Raw genomic sequence first — 24,489 nt, 5'->3', positions numbered from 1 at the left:
AATTTCGGTCTTTCATCACAATTGCAGGAGATATTATTGTTCATAAGTGTGCGCAAGCTCAAGTACAATCGGGCGATATTTTTCCGCTGAAAGTAGTGGCTAGGCTGCTAATTAATTATTGAGTATTTAATGAGTTGAGTAGGTAAGAAAAAATATAAAATGTCATCAATGGTGCTTTTCTGTAAGAACTCCTATCGTCTCTCTATCCCAAAATATGAAAATCCGACTTCAAATTTACTTGCTGCGTAAATTCTTTAATATGAAAACGTTATAATTATTAAATAAAAATTCGTGTATCAATTCTGAGTACTTTGAATGTCGAAATTGTTCTTATGACTTTACGGATCTATATCTTCTGCTAAATGATGAAATGGAAGTGAAATGATAAGTAATTAAATTAAATAATGACATAATATGAAATTGTTAAATATTAGTAATTTTGACAGAAGTCATTCACATTTGACAGAGCTGCATGCAAGAGGAGAATTAAGTGTAACGAGTTACTAGGACTAAAAGACAAGAGGAAGATTAAAAAAAGGTATGAAAAAGTAAAGATACGACTAAAACTAGACGACGGAAAATAAAAGGGCAATCCTAAACAAATAGTAAAGGGGAAGCGAATGATTTTGGTGATTTAATATATTATTATTGTAGTTACTACACCAATCAGAATTTCGGGATATCATATCTCACAATTCAACGAACCTGGACCCTATTACCAAAGCTGTAAGAATCATATCCTTTAAAAGCTCGTTATCAGTTAGCGACCTTTATCAGATATCGATAACAGTTCTGATTCATTAAAACCACACAATGCTAGTGAAGTAACTGCACTTGTAATATCTAATAAAGTATTTAATGCCGGATCATTGAATTAAACGCGGTGAATTTTCATAGTATTATCGTCCTGTATCAAAACGAATGCGTACGCTAGAATACGTTTTATACCCTGGTCATTGGGTCTGTTTTTGATTGAGCGGCTTCAGTCATGCGCGATGGCGTGGCTTCTAAAACGAATTGTTGAAGGTCACCTTGAGTAAACGGCTGACTCGAGTCTCAACCGCCTCGCCATACAACCACCGTTGGTCGTCTCTACGTGACCTGTACCACGACCTAAGATATATCTGTGAGTAACCACGTATTACTTTCACTGACATATGAATCAATTGTATTCCATTTTTGAATCTGTTTATTTTAATTACTTATGTACTTGTTTTTTTTTTAATCTGAGCAAGGATAAAAGTTAGTAAAAGTTTATTATAAAGTTTGCGAAGTTTTATATTTGTCTTTTATGACTTTTTTCTATTATTTGTCTTTATTTTTATAGATTTTTCTATATTTTGTTGCGTTAAATTTTCAATTATGAGATTAGTGTTGACCTTCGTCGTTAGTGTCAATGTACGGAAAGATCGTCTATTTGTTGTAAAGCACCTACTATTTTATACATGTTATTTATAAAAAAACTTTTTTAACTTTTCTCAAACACGTGCATTTATTGAATTATGATATATAATTATAATATTAATTAAATCGAAAATATTGTCAAAATGTTTAACTTAAGAATTTATCATATAGGTAACGCGTATAAAATGTATTGTTATACTATTAAAAGTAATAAATACTGTTCTCAGACAAAAGCTAATAGATTTGAAAGATTTTGTCTCCTTTATTTAATTCTTGACCGTATTAGTTCACGTGATCTTGACAGTGACCTCTACTCTATGCGAATGACTTTATCCCATTTAATTTAAAACGAATCAATTGGATTACCCAATTGAAAGTAATTTATGCAATCTCGTTTCGTGTAATTTATTTAAAACAGCTGCAAATTTATAACTGGATCAAAATAAAAACACTTGACGTTTTATTTGTGTTAAGGAAACGACGGTAAAATTTTAACATACTTTTTATTTTTGGATTTGTTTTAAAATGCAATGCAAGTGATAATTATAACCTCTTTATTTTTAATATCCAAAAACAAACATAAATAAGCAAAATGTTTTTTTTTAAATATATATAGGTACTAATCTGTAATTCTATACTAATATTAGTAATGCGAAAGTAACTCTGTCCGCCTGTTGCTTTTTCTCGACAAAACTGAGTTTGATGAAATTTGGTACTTAGTCTATTTTTTTTAACATCTGACAACTAATCCTTAAATGCAAGCGAAGCCGCTGCGTTGGTAAGCCTAGTGATAATGACAACTAGTGTCAAATAAAATTAAAGATATTAAAGCGCATCTATATAACTAGGCGAAGGTCACAGGTTTGGAGCTAAGATACGTAATAAAGTCATCCCTACTTAAAATAGTCTCCACTACGACAATCTAACAATTAATAATATAATTTAATTAAATAAATATTATATATAAATATATATATATATATTTAAATTAAATGTTTCCATTGATAGGATAAATGGAATAGATAACTTTTCTTATTGATGTATTAATATACGTTCTACAGCCAAACAGCAATATGTAATTATTATTGTTTTATTCTAGTTTGATGGCACAAGGGACTTAACATCTTCGTTTCCTAAGTTGACAGCGCATTGCCGAAATAAGGGTTAAAATTTAGTACGGCGTGAATTTTTTTTTTGTTTTTCATATAATATTTAGGGGACGGCAAAATGGGTCACCTGGTAAGCCACCACTTCCCATAGATATTGATGCGGTGAGAAGTATAACCATGTCCCATCAGTAATTTATAATAAAGAATTTGCAACTTTAAACAATTATGTTTTTTAATTAATTATTATATTCTATTTTATATTCTATCTAACAATTCCAAAATAACACAATAGGTTACATAAATTGGTATCTAATAAAAAAAAAATTTATTCTAGTTTCAATTTTAAATTAAAAAAATGATTACTTACAATAAATATAATACGTCCCCTCTGCACGTATTTTTTTTTACATATGCACTAAAAGTAAAACTAGGTCAGTAGGTAAACGTAATTAAAAAATAAAAAATAAATAAGAAGATACCTTAAAAAAAGGTTATTACTTATAATGTAAAATATATTTAAAATAGTATTGTATAAGTAATTTATTACGGCAATATTTCAAAATGTATACACATGAATGCTGTTTTAAAATGAATTATTATTGCATTGTTATTGCAAAGCAACGTACGTGCATCGGAACATGTATTTCCGAATCCATTCGATCAACCGTTCGCAAGCGCAGATTAAATTTGGAACCCATCCCCACCGTAACACATGTCCGGTCACTTCACCCTATATTTTCGCGCTCTCGCTGCCATTCGGTCATCACCGTTCTTTGGTTATATATTCGGTTACTTAAACAGTTATTAATTAGTTGCATTGCTGACATCAACGGCGTAACGACTGTATTGTATTACAAGCGTGACAAGACTTGTATTTCTATAAAACCATGCCGGGAAATAACGCCAACGGAGTGAATGGCACTACACGTGAGATTTACAAATTTATTATTATTAATAGCATTTTAAATGATCTTTTTATGTACATGCTTGCGAAATATTTTGTTAAACCTTATAATTCATCTTGTTCTTTATACTAAAACTACAATTTTATGTTAACTAGTTTTTTTACCGGCTCGATAGTAGGAGGAAGATCGTTAGTAAATATTCATCTTGTATTTTATAATATTCTATGAGTTACCTGTTACGATCGCTATATTAATATTATTTGCGAGTCATTTTCGTCATATCATATTTACAATGAGAGTGATATGTTCATAAGTGTTCAGTGATTATTATAGAGGATATGTTTCCTGTATTAAGACGGTTCAGTGTAAATTTATTATTAAGTCGTAGACATTATAGAGTAACAGGTAACTATTTACCTTGTAATTTTAATGAATTCTTATAATGTAATCTTGTTTTTGCTCGGCGTAAATAAAGTTACAGTTATTTATAACAAAAAGTAACCCCAAATGTCGTTTATCAAAATGTAATCGATTGTTATATCAAATAGGTATTCGCTTGATCGTGTAGCAAACATAAAATATTATAATTTTTTTTTTATTATAGTAAATTAAAAAATTCGCTTTGCGTAATGTATTGTGATTTTTAAATTGTTTTTTGTTTTTATAATAATAGAGTGTATTAACTTTGTGTATGTATGTATATATAAAAACAATATATATATGGAGACCTAGTTAGGTAGAATTATGATGCAACTCGATTGAAATAAAAAAATTGGGGTTCATCTTTATTCAAATATTTTATTTTATGTTATGAAAAAAACCATTTTTTCTTAAATTGATTTTATCTTAAATATAATATATTATTGAGCTAAAAATAAATAAATCAAGCTAAATTAATGACATATTCATGTAGCGAATTTGTTCAAGCAGACTTGTACTTTGTTATGTTTTTTTATTTTATTTTTAAAGTAATAAGTAGATTATATACTCTGCCAGAACCGCGAAGAGGAAAAAGCGAGAAGAACCCTTCTTGCGAGATGATTTTGGAGCTCATTCCACCACACGATATAAATTATAATTACAAATTAGCACATACATATTTTTGGTGTGCCTGTTCGGCTATGAACCCTCGTTAAAGATTTTTATTTTATTATTTTAATCGTCATATAAAACGTAAGGATTGTTGATTTTTTTATATTGGAATGTGTTCAGCACTTGAATCGCTTCATTGAAAAGTAATATCAAAAAACGTTTTGTAACGCTACATAAATCATACTTGACCTTGATATTGAAAAAACTAGCTAAATAGTGGTTTTTAATGGTAACTCAGACACCAATTCCATTCACGTTGACGACCTCCGTGGTCGAGTAGTGTGTACACCGGTTTTCATGGGTACGCCACTCCGAGATCCCGGGCTCGATTCCCGGCCGAGTCGATGTAGAAATAGTTCATTAGTTTTTTATGTTGTCTTGGGTCTGGGTGTTTGTGGTACCGTCGTTACATCTGATTTTCCGTAACACAAGTGCTTTAGCTACTTACATTGGGATCAGAGTAATATATGTGATGTTGTCCAATATTTATTATTATTATTATATATTATTTACCGTCAATGCCCAAACATGGACTGAGTATACTCATCAGACGTACTAACTATTATTTTTTTCACTAGGTAAAATGGCTACCCTTGAGCAGTTATTTCAGCCGGTCCAGCCGAGGATCGATGACACCGGCAATAAGGTCACTGTTGTCGGTACCGGTCAAGTTGGAATGGCCGCTGTCTTCTCTATGCTGACACAGGTAAAATATTTATTTGAAATATAGTGTTATTTTTATATCATAATCAGATTTTACAGATTAAGTTATGTTCGTTGGTTATTCAGTCGATATGGATCTTTACATTGTCGGTCCTGTCGTTTTCCTAGCGAACTCTGCCTGAAGTACTTAAGTTGTCAAAACAAAAAAATATATTCAAAGGGCTCAAGGAGAGGAAACATTGACTTCTCTCCAAAATGTCGTATAAAGGTCGACGATATGATATAAATAACTTCATAATTTTGTATGTTATAAATAATATTAATTGTTATCGATATAAATTATATTTAAATCCGCTAAACAATCTATATTGATAACATATATGGCAGCAAAATGACATATTAGTATCCAAAGGAAGAAAGACTCGGTAATAAGAACAATTTATCGCAGGAACACTATCACAGTTCATAGAATTCGCTAATTTATAACCCCAAGAGTTTTAGTTTACGCACTAAAAGCTATCATCCGACATACGCGTCCTTTTTGCTGGACAGCAGCTTTAACGGAATTCTTGGTAATTTTAGTCTGAGACAGTTCACTGAATTGTAATCATGTCATATAACATGCAGTGGTTGCAATATCGCGTCATACGAAATATTTTACATCCAAAACAGCGAAGTCGCGTTTGGAACGCTCATTGTGAGGGCACCAATGACGATCATCAAGGAAATTCTGGATTACAATCTATAATGGGGTAAATTATGTACAATCTGGCCGTATACCATTCAGATCAGCTGACGAATCCAGAGTTCCTCATTGTCTAATAATAACTTGTCAGTCTTCAACTTAAATTTTTTGTCATCAATTTGCAATCCTAACATTTCGATAATAATGCAGCCTGACAATGAAAAATACAAGCAAGTTAAAAACAAATTGTAAATAAGATATAACAACGGAACATTAGTGAAGACACAAATAATCTTCACAAAAAAATACAGACTGATAAAGTTACCTTTCATTCAAATAATATTTTTTAGTATATATTGCAAGGAAAAAACGGGGTTTTCACCGCGAGACATCATTAAATAATGGATTTCGTTTAAAATTGATATGTTATTTATTTTGTGAATTATCATTATAAAATAGTGTAAGAAATGTATCCAAACTGTTTATTTTTTGTAATGTAACCTTTCTGGTGAAACTACCTTAATAGTCGTGAAAACCGTCTAGAAACCAATGTTTAGTTTAGAAGGAATTAACGTGACGCGAAAAGCGACTTTATGTTAATAGCACTTTGATATATGTTTGCTAAGTAAACGTTACATTCTTTCGACATATTTCTAATACCAGCATCATATTTAGCGTCTCACTCACGCACACGTCACGCGTAACATTGACTCCAGATTGTGCAATTGCAAATAGTCCTGGGTAGAAGTATTATTGCATATAAGTTGCATAATAAGGTATAAAAAGTTAATTAACATAATCATGTGCTATAGTTTGCTATAGATCTTTGGATCTGATGAAACATTGTCATCGTCCTTGTAATGCCGGCAAGCAAAACTTAAAATGACTAATGAATTATTATACATAAATAGGCACATCCTGTTTGGATCGTCAACTGTAAATAAATAATCACATTGAAAATAATTTCATAAGTATCACGTGTTAATTTTTGTTTTTTATTTTTTATTTATTGGCTTAAAATATTTATCACTTGAAACGGAGTGAGATCAAGTGATAAAAATATCCAAGAAACTATGACATACCATGACATTATATAGGAGGAAAAATTACAGAGGGACCAAATTACCCTATTTCTACAATATTGCATGACGAAATTATCATTCAAGTCTTAACATTCATTGTATAATAGGTTCAGGTAAATACCCATTGTTGAATAGTTATTTTATTATATGGTAAAACTTGAACACTAATTAAATTACCTTATGTTTCATCATGATGTTTGTTTGTTTGTTTGTTAATTATTTGCCTTTATTAATTATTAATATATGTATATTTCATATATTTAGGACAATTATTAATTTATTTTAGTCCTTTAGTAGATATGAAATGAATTATAGATATTTTTAATGTCGATCTTTGTGGTCAAGGCTTCAAATTATTAGAATAGAATAGCAAAAAAAAGCGTTGAATTTATTCCGCGAACTATACTGACCTATAATATCTTAAATTTTCTTTGTTCTTTATTATATTTGAAATGTAGTAATGAACCTTATTAATAAAATAACTACGGTGCAATTCAGTTTATATCACAAGAATGCATAGTTACGACATTTTTAATTTACGTTACGCGCTCAAACTATTCATAGTACTATTTAAATTTTTAAGTGTTGTTTTATGTAGTCTTAGCTTTCTACTTATCTATTTGTTAATGTAGTTCGGTTCGCGGCAAAATCTAAAACGGTTACTAGAACCGAAGTGCATTGTTATTATTTATATCATCTTGGTCGAATATTTTGAAGTGCGTGTTTAAAAATAATCCGCGAGTCAAAAGTCGACGGCCGGTGTTACGAAAATAAAAAAAATTAGGTTGAGCGTCGACAATGAAAGCATTTTATATCTGTATCCATTTTATATATGTATTCCTCGTCTCATCCTTCCAATTTGAAATTCCTGATGTTGGTCTTTATATCTCGACTGAAACTAGCCAAGATCATATAAGTTATTTAAAGCGTACAAGCACACACGAGCACACACAAGTGATCGTTCTATTCCTCCACGTTCATAATCTAATACGATTACTGAGAAGAGAAGATGAGAAATCAGCGTCTTACCGAATTTGCGTGGTGTCGGAAGCACGGTAATTCATTAAAAAGGTTTCCTTAGCCTTTCAGTAATATTGGGAATTTTTCGACATATAATTGTAATAGGTAATCATATTTTCGACTCACCATGACTGCGGATCTTACAGAAAATTCCAAACACTTTTCATGATCTGATCCGAAAAAAATATCAACATACATACATACATTATAAATACCAAATCAAGTTTATTTTGAAGCCGTTTCATTATTTAAAATAGTTTTTAGTTAGAAAAAATATACTATGTATGTAATTTTTATTATATGATGGATACAGGGTGTAACGAATAACATCGCATTGGTTGACGTCATGGAAGACAAGTTGAAGGGCGAGATGATGGATCTTCAGCATGGCTCCGCCTTCATGAAGAATGCAAGGATCCAGGCCAGCACTGGTAAGATCACCTACCACAACAATAAATAACGTCAACTCTCTGAATTGTATCGTTAAGATAAGAATTTAAAAAGTCGTGTACACTGTCCCCAATTCCGCAGTGAATTTGTTTCCTGGACAGAGTTTAACGTTGAACATAATAGATATTCCTAAAAAGCTATAGAGCTTTTTAGGAATATCTATTAGGGGTGGTTTCATAGTCGACTCAGTCATAGGACTGAGTCGACTATGAAACCACCCCTCATAAATCCAAAATTGTTTTCTATGAAGGTAATTGTGTCTGTTTGAGAAATTAGCTTGCTTTTGGGATCGGTCTAAAATTGTTGGGGTCTGAAGAACTACCAGATTTAAATATTGCAGTACAATTATAAAAACAACATTAAAAGTAACATTCTCCTACATTTTCTTTGATCAAAGGCTTAGCTATTTTGTTTGCTCCTTTGACTCGTGGTCAAGCATACAAAATAGTTCTTTGGTTAATGTAAAATGATGCTGATCCATAGTTATCAGTTCTACCAGTCAATTGGCTCATGTTGTCCTCGGTGATCTGAACTTCATTAATTTATACTAATTGTATTTTGTAATGTAATTTCGGTCAACGCAAATTTACCAGTTTATTTGAACTTAACAAGCATCAGAATCAAGCCTAACCAGTGTGGGTAGTAGAAGTACGGTTTTATTTGTGAATAACATGCACCAGTCATACAATAATAATTGTCCTTTACACAAATTACTGAGCAAAACACCCATACTTTTTTCCAACGTATCAATATTAGTATAGTTATATTAACTTTGTAAATAAAACTCTAAAATCTAAGCAAAAAGGCTGTGATCCTGCTGTTGGACAATGCGGTTACTTAACACATTGCAAAAATATTGCAACTTATCCTAAGGATTTTTTTATAAATATTATATAAATCATAAAAGACAATTAAATATTAATATTATTTGAATCTCACACATAATACTAATAAATAAAAAAGTAACTCATCAAATAATTTTCGTTTTCCGGTTTTATCCGGTTACCGACGGATAACCGGTTTATTAAATCTTGTTAAATGTCGACTTGAATAAATTTTTATTTTAATTGGCTTATTATCAAAGAAACCGTAAATTATATATATTTGTTTTGACATTTTAATTGTGGACGATAATGAAACGTCATTAATATAAATACAGAGATAAACTATGTACGTTTGTTTTGCTATTTAGGCACAACGCTTACATATTAAAACTCTATACATCTGTATTAATAAAAGAGGAGACCTTTTTTGTTCCTAACTTATACCAGAAGATACAGGGAGTCTGAGAAGGTTCTAGTTTATAATTAAACGCAGAGAACCTTTGCCGCGACGGTTCGTTTGTCTTATAATAATTTCAATAATAGGGGAGAAATACTTGGATCTAGTCTAGTCTTTGATTAACGCTTGCGAATAATAGATATAAAAAAAATATATGTACTAGTAAGTCGGAAAGAATATATAAATTGAACCTTAATGTCGACCTCGTAAGGCAGAAACATGAACGAATATTGTTGTAGGTGCAGTTTTTAATACATACATACATGTTATAAAAGGAGCAGAATTAAAGTTATATTTTGTCCCAAAGAATGTCCATGAAGAAAGTGAACTTGGAACATGAGCGTAGTTAGATTTAAAATGTGCCACAATGTTTATATGATTTTATTATTTTTCAGATTACGCAATTTCAGCTGGCTCAAAGATTTGTGTGGTAACGGCTGGTGTCCGTCAACGGGAAGGCGAGTCGAGGTTGGACCTAGTGCAGAGAAACACTGACGTTCTCAAGATAATCATCCCGCAGGTAAGAGTTTTTCCTCTATACTTTAGAAGGTATTGGATAAATATCATCTCTCAATAATACCAAGAAATTTATTTTTTAATAAACCGTCACCAAAAAAATTACCTTAATTTTTTGCTGAAAGTTACTTGATAGTAAAGCTTAGTCCACACCCGTCTTGGTATGTACCACCCACTCATCACATATTTTACCGTATTCTTATGGTCCGGTTTGAAGTGAGTGAGCTAGAGTAAGAAAAGACAAGGGAAATAACATTTTAATGTGTAATGGGCGGTGATGATCACATACCCCCAGGTGGCCCATTTGCAAGTGTCTACCTATCATAAACAGTCAACGCAATACCAAATAGAGAATTTTCTTGTTTAAGTAGGTACATATATACCCAGTATATACATATTAAATTTCCTTGCTCATTGTTTTGTCTAATACTTAACGACGCCAAGGCGTAAGTTGACATCATGAATTTAAGTAAATACTGTGTGGGTTAACTAAATGCTCTGAATGCAACTATCCGGCGAGCGTCTTTATCACGAGACTAGTTTCCCCCGCGTATTCGTCCGAGTGTGAAGGTCTGGTCAGGTACCGTGATACGGTGTTTACAAAATTTCATGAAAATCGATCGAATAACTAACAAACTAAAAGTGTAACGAACAAACGAATAAACTCACTTTCGTATTGATTTATAATGGATAGGATTATTAGTATTAGCGCAAGCAAAGTCGATATGTAAAAAGTGATATAACCGCTTATAATTAACACATAAATTACTGTTTCTTTGATAATTTTTATTGCAGTTTTAAATATTGTTAAGTTATCGTAAACATGTCAATTTTTATTGATAACATTTAGTTATCTTAAAATTATTATATTACAAAATAATTTCATTCAGTATTTAAAAAAAAACCGCTTTATTCTCAGTTACATAACAGTTGTTGAGATACATTTAAAGTGCACTTTATATATAACATATGTGCGTGTTATATATAATATCTAATCAATATTAAATTACATTAACAGCCTGTAAATTTTCCATTGCTGGTCTAAGGCCTCTCCCTTTGAGGAGAAGGTTTGGAGCATATTCCACTACGCTGCTCCAATGCGGGTTGGTGGAATACACATGTGGCAGAATTCGTTGAAATTAGACACAGACAGGTTTCCTCACGATGTTTTCCTTCACCGCCGAGCACGAGATTAATTATAAACACAAATTAAGCACATGGAAATTCAGTGGCGTCTGCCTTGGTTTGAACCCGAAATCATCGATAAGATGCGTTCTAACCACTGGGCCATTTCCACTCGGCTAATCGATATACTTCTATACGAATATTATAAATGCGAAATTAACTCTTATCGGTTTGCCTACCTGTTGCTTATTCACAGTCAAACTTTAAAAATTTGGTATGAAGCGTGCTTGAACTTCTAGATAGGACTTTATGGGAATTGGGATTGTAATGAAATTTAGTAAATGACTATATATACAGAATGTCCTCAAACTCAACGTCCAACATACGGAATGATGACAATTTACGAGTGTTAAAAATGTATTTATGGATATTTTTGGAATGTGATGCTTTTTATGCAATCCCGAGTAAGTCCAGACTAGCATAGAAGTATATAAAGAAACTCTTTTCATATGAATATACCTACTTATCTAACTATTAGTGATCCAGTGTGATAGCCGTTTATTGTTAAAAATACATATTGATTTTTTCTGCGAAACTGGGACTTCTGAGACTGGGCACTTTTTGAAAGTTTCTACTGCGGGAATAAACTATATAAAAACTTACGCTATCCTTTCAGCTCGTCAAATACAGTCCGGACGCAGTATTCATAATTGCCAGCAATCCAGTCGACATTCTCACGTATGTGACCTGGAAGATCAGCGGGTTACCCAAGCACCGTGTTATCGGGTCTGGCACGAATCTAGACTCTGCTAGATTCCGCTATCTCCTATCGGAGAAGCTGTCCGTGGCTGCCACATCCTGCCACGGATACATCATCGGTGAACACGGAGACAGCAGTGGTGAGAATAACTTATATTTAAATGCTGGAATATTGTCGGTCTGTTCTTGAGGATATAATTTATTTTCAATATTTATGTCTGGTTACAATACTCAAAAAACGACTTATTTTGCTCACGGAATAATGAATAGAATAATTTACGAGGCCAAATTTAGAAGCATTGCTCTTTACCACGAATCGTAAAGGAACTATTAACGGATAATAAACTAAACTACTGACTAACTAGTGAGTCACCCGCGAAAATTAGCGTTTAATCAAAAGATTTTTTCGGAATTTCGAGATCCATGACAGGTTTTATTTTGATTTCGTTTCATTGTTAACTGCAAGTCACTCATCTACATTCGGCGCCAACATGATGAAACCTCGTTTAAATGATTTTTTTAATGTCACATAGTATACGTTAGTTCAGTTAAAATTGGAGTTTGACAAAACAATTTTGATTTTCATTTTTTTTTTCCTTATACAGCCCTAGTACCGCTCTCTAACTGACGATGCTTATTGTGTAGACTTTGACGTTATATTATTAAGAATACATTTTAGCATATAGACGCCGTAGAATACCGCTTACTAAATTGTATTTATTTTACTCATCCTAGTTATAAATAGAACTATAGTAGTGAACTAGTAGTAGTGAAACAAATCTTTATCGGTAGAATTGCTGAAAACCAACAACAGCTTTGAAAATGTAATAGGGTTGTCACATAGATTTTTCTAATACATTAAACAATGTATGCGTAATTTAATTTACTCTTATTCAGTGACTAGTAGAATAAACAATTTCACTTTCGCATCCGACTTAATATTTTGATATACCTTAATAATAATTTTTAAAACTGGCAACCCTGAGTGACGGGTATAGATGAAATACATACTAGTTTTTAAAACTATTTAAAATTAAACAATAGCAATAACAACAACAATATAATCAAAACCGGAGCAGCTTTTTATCATAATGCTCGACCAAACAGACATTTTCGCGTATCCTCAATATTGTGACACTCCTCACACGCTTTGACATATAGGTTGTAGAAATACATCGTTAATTCAAATACTTCTTACTTATCGAAACAGTGTGAAGGAGTATGGCGTGAAATTTAAAATCGATAACGATTTTATTTCCAATCTATTTGTAGACATAAAATAAATATATTATTTTGATTGATTCACATTGCGATACTAAAGTAATCAAGAACAAATATTTTCTTATACAATAATTTAATTACCTTTTCGTGTTTGTAACATTAAAAAAATGACGCGTTTTATTAATACATACTCGACTTACAGTTCCTGTATGGTCTGGCGTGAACGTAGCTGGTGTACGTCTGAGCGATTTGAATGTCAAGATCGGAACCGACGGAGACCCGGAGAACTGGCAGGAACTGCACGATATGGTAGTGAAGAGTGCTTACGAAGTGATCAAACTGAAGGGCTACACGTCCTGGGCTATCGGACTATCTCTGTCGCAGCTCGCACGAGCCATCCTGACGAATGCTAACAGTGTTCACGCTGTGTCCACTTATCTCAAGGTATTGTACACACGAACATCACTTTTACTAGCCACAATGCTATATTATACTAACTGAGTATAAATGAAGGTGTCTTTGAGGAAATTTGTTACAAATTTTGTTTTAAGTGAACCAAACTTACCCTAAATGCCAATTAAACTCAACAGGTTCGGTTTCCCAAACTATAATGATTGGCCTTTTTAGATTTCACTTGAATATCATAAATAAAACCGATTGGGAGAGATATATTTTAGATCTGAGATGGGTTTAATGTATAAAGTAAAAATAATGGTACCAAAATATAAATCTACTACTTTTGTTAAGTCAAATTAACTGGTGATCTTATCTTCAACATAATAATAATTTGACATTATTCTCGAGGCCAAAAATTAGTACACGATGTGAATTTTAAGTCTGAACCACGGGTGAGGATATAAGTCCATAATCAAACTAATATCAATAAAAAAAATACGGAGTAACAACAAAGGATTTCTTTCATTAGTTAGTTTAAAACGTTTCATACGTTTTTGTTTTCTGTTCAAATAAGAATCTCGTTTGTATCCTGCTCGAATTCTTTTTTATTCTTTTGTCTAATGTATCCCTATCAATATTATAAATTTGAAAGTAATTCTGTCTGTTACCACTTAACGCTTTAACCGATGAACGGATTTAGATGTATTTTTTTATCTTGATAGTTTTGAGTATTTCAGAGCATGTATGAGTAAAATGTATATGCGTTCAATAATATTTGTAACCTTAAAAATTATTTGTCTATAGGGTGAGCACGGAATCGAAGAGGACGTGTTCCTGTCCCTCCCATGTGTGCTGGGCAGCAATGGAGTCTACGACGTCATTCGCCAACCCCTTACAGAGAAGGAACTAGGGCAGCTCCGCAAATCAGCACTGTTGATGGCACAAGTACAGGCCGGAATTCAGTTTTAATTTTTATAGCACCGAGTTAAAATAGCCGGAAATTGGGAGATTTCATTAACAATCAGGACTTAAAGTAAAAATCTTATAACGGAAACGGAATATATGGAAATAACGTCGAAATTGTCGAACCATAAATCCAAAATCATACTTAATTTCGGTGAAATCATACGATGATTGCCAAAATTTTGAAAATAGAGATGATTCTTATTTTAGAATCGCAATTAGGTTTAAATCTTTTTTTAACATTAGAAGACAAAAACCTAAAATATATTAACTTAAATAAAAATTAAATGATTTTCAAAATGCACTTCATTTTAAAATTTGACGTGCACATAGTTATTTGTAGTTGAATATTTTATTGTGAGTCGCTTATTATATCGATGTCTGTTTATCAAATTAATATTTAATAAACTTTACTTATACACAATTATTTATAAGCACGGTGTGAATGTCACGAAAAATTCTAACCAATGTTTTTTAAACAAGGCACATTTTTACGCACAAATATATTTCACATTTATATACATGTACTATTTAAATTCACGATAGATTAACTGATTTATATATTATCTTTTTGTTTAAATAGATTTATTAAGAATACGATAGGAATAGGATTGGATATCAAATCATACAGTCACATTAGTAAATATGATATAGCGGATACATTGCGACACAATGATTTATCCATTTATTAGTCATTCGTAATGCGAAGGAAGAAGACACTAAATTGTGTACTTAAACGACCGCTACTCAACATTTATTCTTGAGGATTATTGCGAGTATTTATTAATTTAAATTATATTTTTTTTATATTTAAGTATTAACGACTGTTAAGTAATAAGCCACGATTAATATTTGACTGAAATATAACATGAATTTTGTTAGAATTTAAAAAAACATTACTATGGCAGCAACTGTAACTGTTCAACTATTCAAAAGGTCGTAAGTGAAAATTGCCTATTTGAAAGTATTTTCCTATGCCGTTTCTATAGTAACAAACAAATATTGTGCCTTTGAACATTCACTAAACAAATGTCTGTGACATACGACTTTTATTAATTTTATTATTATTATACTTGTACAGTCAGGGTAAGAAAACCTTCGTCAGTTTTCAAATTCATTAAACAGAAAAATGCACATAAAATTAAACTAACATAGTATGATAACTAGGTTCAAAATAGTGTACATTGCGACGCAATATGTCATACTCAATCGGTAAAGCAGATTATCGCTCATACTGAGCACACGAAAATAGACCTTAAGGTGACGAACCTTTTCTTAGCCCGACTGTACCTGTGATTAGACTCCTATTCTAAGGCCAGCCATAACTGATGAAATTCATATAAAGTCAGACATACCCGTGACACTTATAAGAATTTATCGATAAAGAATCATGACATTTCCCAGTGCCGAATTTATACCTAAGCATTTTGTAGTTTTATTATTCTAACTTATTTTAATAAATAATGAATTAATACGTATTTCTCTATTATAATTCTAGAACCTTCGAACTGTACGCTACTCTATAACATTGCATTTATTTTATGGTATTAATAAGAAAGGAAAATAAATTCGATTTATAAATATATACTTAATTGGAAATAAATAATTGATAGTATATTTTTTAATTATATTACGAAATAGTTTTTATATCACAGAAGTAATTGTGTGTTTTATTAATCTGTGCTGTTTCGATTTGTGTAATTTTATACGTCTATTGATGATGTGGACTTTGTATCAAATTTATTTATATTAAATGTTTCGAAGTAGAACTGATTGCTTTTTTATTACAAAAATTGAAATATTTGTATCTATAATAAAAACTTTAAAACTATATAAAAGTAATTACTATTTTTTTTTTGTTTAAAATAAACTTACCTAAATGTTTTTTTTATTATCAATTATAATAATTATCGAGGTGCTAAAATAAACAACCCATGAGAACGAATTTTACGAGAATCTACTAAAAAATGATAACAACCCCTTCAACCAGTACACTAAGGTTGACAGAAAGATGCCTTTTAAATATATTTTTGACATGTTTTAGGTGTATAAAAAACAAACAAGAATTGATCCCTTCATATTGAATTAGGACTTTTTTTAAGAATGCCCAAAATGAATTAAGGAATTATACGTATTACTATTTCCTAGCTAGACGATGCAAAATAAATTCTTATAAAAATGGAATATTTCAAAAGGAGAAGGGCAATCATTAAGAAAATAAAACTTGACGTCAGGCCGGTCCATCGCCGGAAGTGCATTCGCCTGCGATTTGAGAAGAACATAAGTAAGGAAACTAAGCGTTACAGTGTGCAACTTGTAATGACACAATTTTGTCCGATATTGTGAAAACAACTTGTCGTTTTTGGTAGTGTTTTCACACACGAGTGTGTGTATAAATAAAATAACTCTAGTGTTTTTTTGTTATCGAACCTTCGGAATATGATGGCAAATTTTTGACAGTCTGACTTAAATTAGTGTAAATTTTTTTAAATAGGATTACTCACGTTATCTTTGCGAAATAATCTTTGCGTTCTCGGTACAACTAAAATTCGCAAATAAATAAACACAAGAACGGTTACTGTAATTACGTAACTATCGCTAACATTTTTGTAGTATTTTTGAAGATATAAAATATCTTCAAATAATATTTCATGCTTCATAGTAATATTTTTTGGTAAATACTTACCTTGTAAAATATATATAATAATATTAGTATGATTCTAAAATAAATTCATGACTACCGCCTTTTTTAAAAATAGAACAAAAAAAGTTTTCTTAAAAGTGATCTTACAAACATTTATTTACATTAAATTTTATATGACGTCTTTTTTTAAATGAAAATGCACAACTGACTTTTTTATTTAATTTATTTCAAACGCAAGTATTACTTAGTAGGCACTAAGTAATCCTTGCCAACGCGGACAAATTAATTCCAAGCTATGTTTAAATATAGCATTGTAAGCTTGTACTTATAACAGCTTACCTATAAGTGAGGTTCTGCACTGTGATTCAGTTAGCTTTCACTTCGTATCTCACAACACATACTTCGAATTTTGACAAACCGAAGTGTATACATTAAATTTTTTTATTATTATATACAATATTGCATATCACATTTTGTCGTTCCTCGCTCGTGTTCTACTGTAACTTTCGAGTTTTAGAACACTACTGAACTGAGAATTAAAAAATATATCATTTTATTCACTTGGTGGTAGTTCTTTTTACAAGTCCGTCTAGATTGGTACCACCCACTCATCACATATTCCACCACCAAACAGAAATACTTATTGTCTTAGTATAGTTCTGATTTGAAGGGTTGGTAAGCTACTTTAACTACAGACACAAGAAAAATACCATCTTAGTTCTCATGGTTGATATTGTGTCCTTATGTTTGTATGTAGTGACCATTTACCATCTAGTGGCTCACTGTTCAGTCCGTCTCCCAATATGCTATAAAAAAATGCACCAAAATAATTTGTTGCTCGTTCATCAGTACCAGCTTTGCATTTAACTTCTATCGATTGATTTAGTTGGTTTAAAGACGTCATTTGACCCACGTGTGCAAACCGGTAAAATAAAAAAGTATATATGTATTTATGAAAGCATAAGCACAAGATGTTGAAATTATTCGAGTGTAATCGTATTGCGGGTTATCAATCGTATTGTTATCGATATTTGAAAAAATGCAAAAATATATTAACTGTATGTTGTAGCTCTGACGTCGAAATTGAATTGAAAATATCCTTTGTTTTATTTTATTTTTAAATAGCTTTGTTTTATTTTATTTTCAGTAAGACAACCAACAGTCGATACAATATCACATGAAAAAACAAAATTACATTTAAAAATAATTTGGCAAAAGTTCTACTATTTACAGCCTAGTCTCACCATGCACTATAATATCACAATATGAATTAACGAAATAAACATTAATATACAGTGGAATCCGTTTGTAATGACATCGAAGGGAATTGATAAACACGTCACAATAACCGGACGTCATACAAAGCGTTTTGTTAAACAAATAAAAATAAAGTATATATATATACATATATATTTTGCACGTAATAAGTACATACGAAAGATGTATGTATGTACTATATTTTTCATATTTTAATGTAAGTAATCTGTAATTTTTGTCTGCTTTTGTTTTTTCATTTTTTTGTAATAACAGTCTCTAATAATATTGTGATTAGAAGACAGCCATGGTCAAATTATCATTTTCAATATTGCTATGAACAAATCTGCAGACGACCTTTGAGTGACAATTACTCACTCAGATAAAAACAATGAGCCAGGTGCAGAACGTCGTCGAAGGAAGAAAGGAACATTACCGAAGGTGTAAAGAATCATATCGGTCACTATAACCGGACAAAATTTATTAAAAATGGGTCATAATAAGCGAACTGTCATTATAAGGAAAGTCATTATATCAGGCTTTTTTTACAAATATTTTTATATGAGAATCAAACTTCATGGTGTAAGTACGTCACAATAAACGGTTGGTCAATATAGGCGGAGTCATTGTAAGCGGATTTTACTGTACCTATATAGATATAGTCGGGCCAAAAATATTTAGTTTCTCTCCCAGTTTTAGAAACCCTCTGTGCGATCAGTAGCCGAATATGTTAGCTAACAAGTCAGTTCGTCCGACTGACTTTTCGTGTAAAAACACTGAAGCTGGTCACCTAATGGTACCATAAGAATTGCTACTTCAAATCACTATTTAAACCATTAATGCGTTACTAATCGTGAGATCACACAAGTTATGTTCCAACTGCCTGTAATTGCATTAATAAAGAGAAAGCCAAAAATGATTATTGTTTAGTTTACCTTCGTAAAGCAAGGCCTTTACGAAGTCATGGTAAAATATTATATAAGGTAATTTTAAACGTATAAAATTTCACTAACTAAATACGTCATTATAGATTTGCAAATGAGGTATTTGCCGTCGGTGTCCTAAAATATACTTGTTATTTATATATTTTATAATAATATTTAACTTCGGTTCTGTGGCGGAGTGATGATGATTCCATATCAGATTTTTTTTCGATATTTTAATAATATTCATATTTATATATGTGGCTGATGTGTATCTGTATTGATAATCAATAAAATGTGCTTGCTTGAAGTTGAAATTCCAAAAAAGGGAGGAGCTTAATCGCCCATCATAATGGATATAACCTAGGTAACGTGCTGTTTGGGGGCGGAGCTAAAGCTGCTTTCGCGGATCAGCGCGGCGACGTCGAGCGTCTAGTGTAATATACACTTCTGGTGATCGGCTTGAGAATGGGACGTGTTTAGTTGTTGCCAAACATTTACATTGTTAATTTTCATTTGTATAGGAATCATTTTGATCATTCAGAATTAGAGATAAACGCCTTCTGCCGGCTTTTCGAATTTTTTACGATTTATTTTAATTATATTTACGACGCGAGACAATCGATTTTCATTGTCAATTATGACGTATAGCGTAAAAATAAAAAATAAAAAACATTTTTTAATTCATGTTTTATTTAATTAATTTCGTTTTAGTATTGTTTTAATTGTTTATTAATGTTATGAGTGTTTTATATTACTGTTATATAAAGGTATTTATTTGGATAACTGTAAGTACTTTATTATTTTTATTAATGTCTGATAACAAATTCAAGGACAAAGAGGGATAAGTCCAAAAATTAAACAATGATATTAAGAAGGTTTTGATATACGACGTCCGCGTGGTAATTACATTCAGGCTATGGATTGATTTGTTTTAAAAATAGACGTAATGGCCACCTACACGTATCAATCAGTCGACCACCATCGCTCTTTTCCGACAAATTTTGCCCAGTGTGATTGTGTACAGGCTGTATCGTAATATTTCTAAGCCATTCTCGTTACAATTAATTAATTTTTAACTTATTTTCGTGACTATGGCACCAAGGTTAAGGGTTATTGCATTATGCAATTATCAAAGATTGTTGTTGTCGTCCTTAATATAAATATAACGTTAAGGTGGTTCTTATGATACTTGTTTTCGGTTAAAATCGGTCTGACTGTGAACTTCAAAGACTGCAGATTTTAAGGTTCCCAATTCGAGGCAGGCCTATAAACATTACAGAGTTACTTTGTGAAAACATTTATAGCAACAGCCTGGAATTGAGATCTTGGCAGCGTCCCTCCCTTGTCTCTCCGGTCGTGTTGGATTGACATCTTATTGAGTTTTTAAACACAATTGTATATATATTTACTATGTCATTGTATATCTCACGCAGTTTGGGAACAGCAGAGACCTGGAGAGGGAACAGTGTAAGTAAATTGACCCAAACATTCCTACTTAAGTCAAATGTAACATTGTATTCTGATCGAGGGTTTAAAGTGAAGCTCATGTTTAGCAAGCGGATTGATCTCTCAGATTTATATAAATTATAAATAATAAAATTATTGATGATAATATCAAGACATCAGGTTTTAAGTAAGAAGTAAGAAATTTCACGTGGTCACGTAAATGAAATATCAGCAAAACAGACTGGACCACTAGCTACTAGATGAAGAAGTCAGTCAAGAGCCACATCAGCTGGTGATAGTAAATAGGGTTGATCTAAGATGGAATGCAAGCAACAAGGAAGATTGTATTGCTTTTAGCTGAAGTGGGACGTAAAAATACTAAATTCTATAATTAAATAATTATCAACCTTCCTATTTTCTGTTTGTATAGGACGCTGATTTTTTGCCGAAACTTTGTTAATTTTAAACTATTAATTGTATTATATTATTATAAAGTTGTGACTCCTCAACGTGTGGTGTGGTGTGGTGATTATTAAATTGGTTACTGAAGTTATATGACATTTATTAATAAAAATTAAACATCTTTATTAAAATAGAATCATAAAAGCAATTTTGAATCGTCATGTTAAAGTATTGACTTGTGTCAATAAATACTCTTTTCCACTATTTTAATTACAGAGTATGACAAAAGTACAAGTAAATTTATATATATCCTGCCTGGAAATCAATAAATACTAAGTACACGCTTTTATCTTTAATACAATCCTGTATTATGTAATATGCCTTATTTATCAATAATTTTTTGACGTGATATTTGAATTATACAGGCCAAATTAAAACGAACACTGTGACCCATAAATAAAAGCAAAAACGTAAACTACTCTGGGGATAAACTTAAGCAATGTCCAAAACACCTAAAAGTATACTAATATTAGCGTGACCACCAAATCGTATGCCGTTTTTATCGTATGCCGTTTGGCGTCACGGCATACGAGAAGATCTTACCAACAACGAGCCTATAAATATTTCAAAATATTATTCATGTATAAGGTACGGTTTTATTGGTATAACAAAATTTTACATAAATATTTAATTTCATTCGATAATCCACAACCAAAATAAATTTCAGTTTGTAATTATGTAACTAACAAAAGATATTTTTTGATAAGCAATATAATATTTTTTTTAATTCAAATCTTCTAACAAAGTTATTGTTGAACTGTAAATCTTATTTATTATAATTGAAATAGTTAACTAATGCCGTATTTATGTTATTGTCAACCTAGCGATTTTTACTTTATTCAAATTTTTAGCGTTTAATCTACTCTATAAAACAAATTCATAATTATGAGTGGATTCCATATAGAATGGTTTCGTATTCAACTTGACCATTTTTATTTTTATTTTCTTGTCGTTTTGGCTATTTACTCGATTGTCTTTCGATATATCATTTTATGTAGGTCTTCTAATAGTTTAACAGCGGAAGGATGTGACGTATCATTTAGTTCGATATTGAAAGCTGGTCAGATGGAGCAAAGTCATAACTTATGTTTGAAATCAGGCGTAATACGGAAAAGATAATTAACATAAAAGTAACTATAGTCTAATGATGATAAGTTTGAAATCATTTTGTTCGCTATTATTGGATATATTATCAGAACACGTTAGTATAATTATAATATGGATACTTCTTGTTTTAAACATAAGTATATTGGCACTCTTGGCCAAGACCGAACAGCAAACGATAAGATGCTCTCTAACGCCGATGTTCTCATCTATATTGTGTCTACGGGGCGCGTATACTACTTATAAACATCTTAGCTATATATTATTATAACAATATCATAATATATAAATATAATAGTAAGATTTTAATCACCATCAATCCCAATACGTTACGTATGTCATGCATCCATTTAAAACCATTTTTTTTTTTAAATATTAATAGATCTATCAAACATTTTTGATTCTAATATACCAAGATACTTTACTGCCTTAATTAAATTAATAAAATTTAATGAACGCTAATACAGAATGTTATATAACTAAGTACTTATCTCGCGGGAATAGCGAACGCTTTAAAAACCTGATACTCTTGTTGCTATACATTATAAGAGATCTGGAGTTCCTTTTCGCCTTATTTGTGCTTACGTTTCATTTAAAATGTATTTTGTTTTCTTCTATTTTAATGCTGTAATCATACTTATTGCTGTTACAAGTTTAGTTTATTTAGTTTGCCGTGGTTGCATTTAACGTGCAGCTATGGTTTCTTTTAATGTCACCCTTATAATCGTAAAATCCAGCTAAAGTCACTAATTCGCTTTACAGTGACGTAATAAACATTCTACAATGTTGGGAACTTCCTTAAGGGGCTGTTTTAGATAAAAAAACAAGATTCATGCATTGACCGTCATTATGTCGTTATGGTGGTCATGTGAAAGGTTAAATAATGCTACTTTTTTATCATCGTGGCGATAGATAACTAGATAGATAGATGATAGATGTAGTCTAAGATAACTTTAAAATGTTGGAAAAGTTTAACTACTATGTTTCTTGGTAGTTCTTCTCGGTTGATTATACATTCTAGACTGGTGGTAGCCAAGACTTTTAAAAGTCTACGTAAATAAAATATATTTTGATTTTGGAACGCGCTCGACTTGAACATACTGACTCTTGCCTTGACATAAAAACCCTGATTAATTTTCGCGGATACCAACGAGACGTTCAGCTAATACTAATGACAATCGGCGATGGACATTTGGTCGAATATTTGTCAAGATGTTGCACGCGAAGCAACAAGGATATAATATAAGCGCCAAGCACATGCAATGGATTAAATACTACCGGGTTATGCCGTTTGCCGTCACGGTATACGTGCCGTCTTAACCGAAAAGCGCGCTAATTGATGTTTCACGACAAAGACTTTGACTTTGACTTAAAAACGAATAGTGAAAATGAATACGTGACTAAATGAAGAGGCAATAAGTGGATCAAATAGGTCAAACATTTAGAGCGTTACAAGATGTTACGTTAAAAAAATTTAAAACAGTACAGTATTATTTATTTTTATTTTGTAAGCAATTAAATTTATTATTATTTATTAATTTACTCTACCATAAAGGTAGAGAAGGTGGGCACGTTAGAGGTCGTCTCTGCAATTTTTTGTTAATTTTGCTTAACAACCATTTTCTTCTTATAACCTACACAAAAAAAAAAATATTTCTTTTTATTTTAATATTTTTTATAATTCTTAATATTGTGAATATTTCGTAAAAATTATAATAATTTACAAAATATGTATGAAAACATTATAAATCGAATTATTATTTTCGAAATTTGGCTTTTATTTTTTCTTTTAGTAGGAATCTATACAATTTTATCTGTGTGTCTATTTAAGTTCCATGTAACATTTTAGTTTATTATATATATTTTTTATATTTTCTCAAGACTGCATCGATTTTCAGGATTATCATAATATCATCGTTACGCGATCGTATAAATAAATGGGTTCACAAAAATTGTTTACGACATCATGAATAAAACGAACC

The 24,489-nt window shown here is 31.2% G+C and overlaps 1 protein-coding gene across 3 annotated transcripts; it reads left to right on the top strand.

Moving 5' to 3' along the window:
- Positions 1–1,010: 1,010 nt before the first annotated feature.
- Positions 1,011–16,444, top strand: LOC125076050 (L-lactate dehydrogenase). Of its 3 annotated transcripts, none has more exons than XM_047687991.1 (7): positions 1,011–1,126; positions 5,089–5,216; positions 8,274–8,391; positions 10,087–10,211; positions 12,009–12,231; positions 13,515–13,756; positions 14,513–16,444. In XM_047687991.1, the coding sequence occupies exons 2-7, from the start codon at positions 5,094–5,096 to the stop codon at positions 14,675–14,677; spliced, it is 996 nt and encodes a 331-aa protein (XP_047543947.1). In that variant the 5' UTR covers positions 1,011–1,126; positions 5,089–5,093; the 3' UTR covers positions 14,678–16,444. The 3 variants fall into 3 exon arrangements, with proteins under 3 accessions (XP_047543947.1, XP_047543946.1, XP_047543945.1); XM_047687990.1 differs by lacking the exon at positions 1,011–1,126 and adding an exon at positions 3,226–3,440; XM_047687989.1 differs by lacking the exon at positions 1,011–1,126 and adding an exon at positions 3,742–3,823.
- Positions 16,445–24,489: the final 8,045 nt, after the last annotated feature.

This window comes from Vanessa atalanta, chromosome Z, assembly GCF_905147765.1.
Source record: "Vanessa atalanta chromosome Z, ilVanAtal1.2, whole genome shotgun sequence".
In the NCBI taxonomy this organism is placed as follows: domain Eukaryota; kingdom Metazoa; phylum Arthropoda; class Insecta; order Lepidoptera; family Nymphalidae; genus Vanessa; species Vanessa atalanta.
Note: the sequence above shows the minus strand (reverse complement) of the source record. Positions and strands in the feature narration are given on the sequence as shown.

Excerpts from the sequence above, each read along its gene's own strand:
- LOC125076050 (XM_047687989.1), top strand. The coding sequence starts at position 3,757 with ATGTTTCCTGTATTAAGACGGTTCAGTGTAAATTTATTATTAAGTCGT. Across the intron at positions 3,824-5,088 it reads TAGACATTATAGAGTAACAG|GTAAAATGGCTACCCTTGAG; the intron begins GTAACTATTTAC and ends TTTTTTCACTAG. Across the intron at positions 8,392-10,086 it reads AAGGATCCAGGCCAGCACTG|ATTACGCAATTTCAGCTGGC; the intron begins GTAAGATCACCT and ends ATTATTTTTCAG.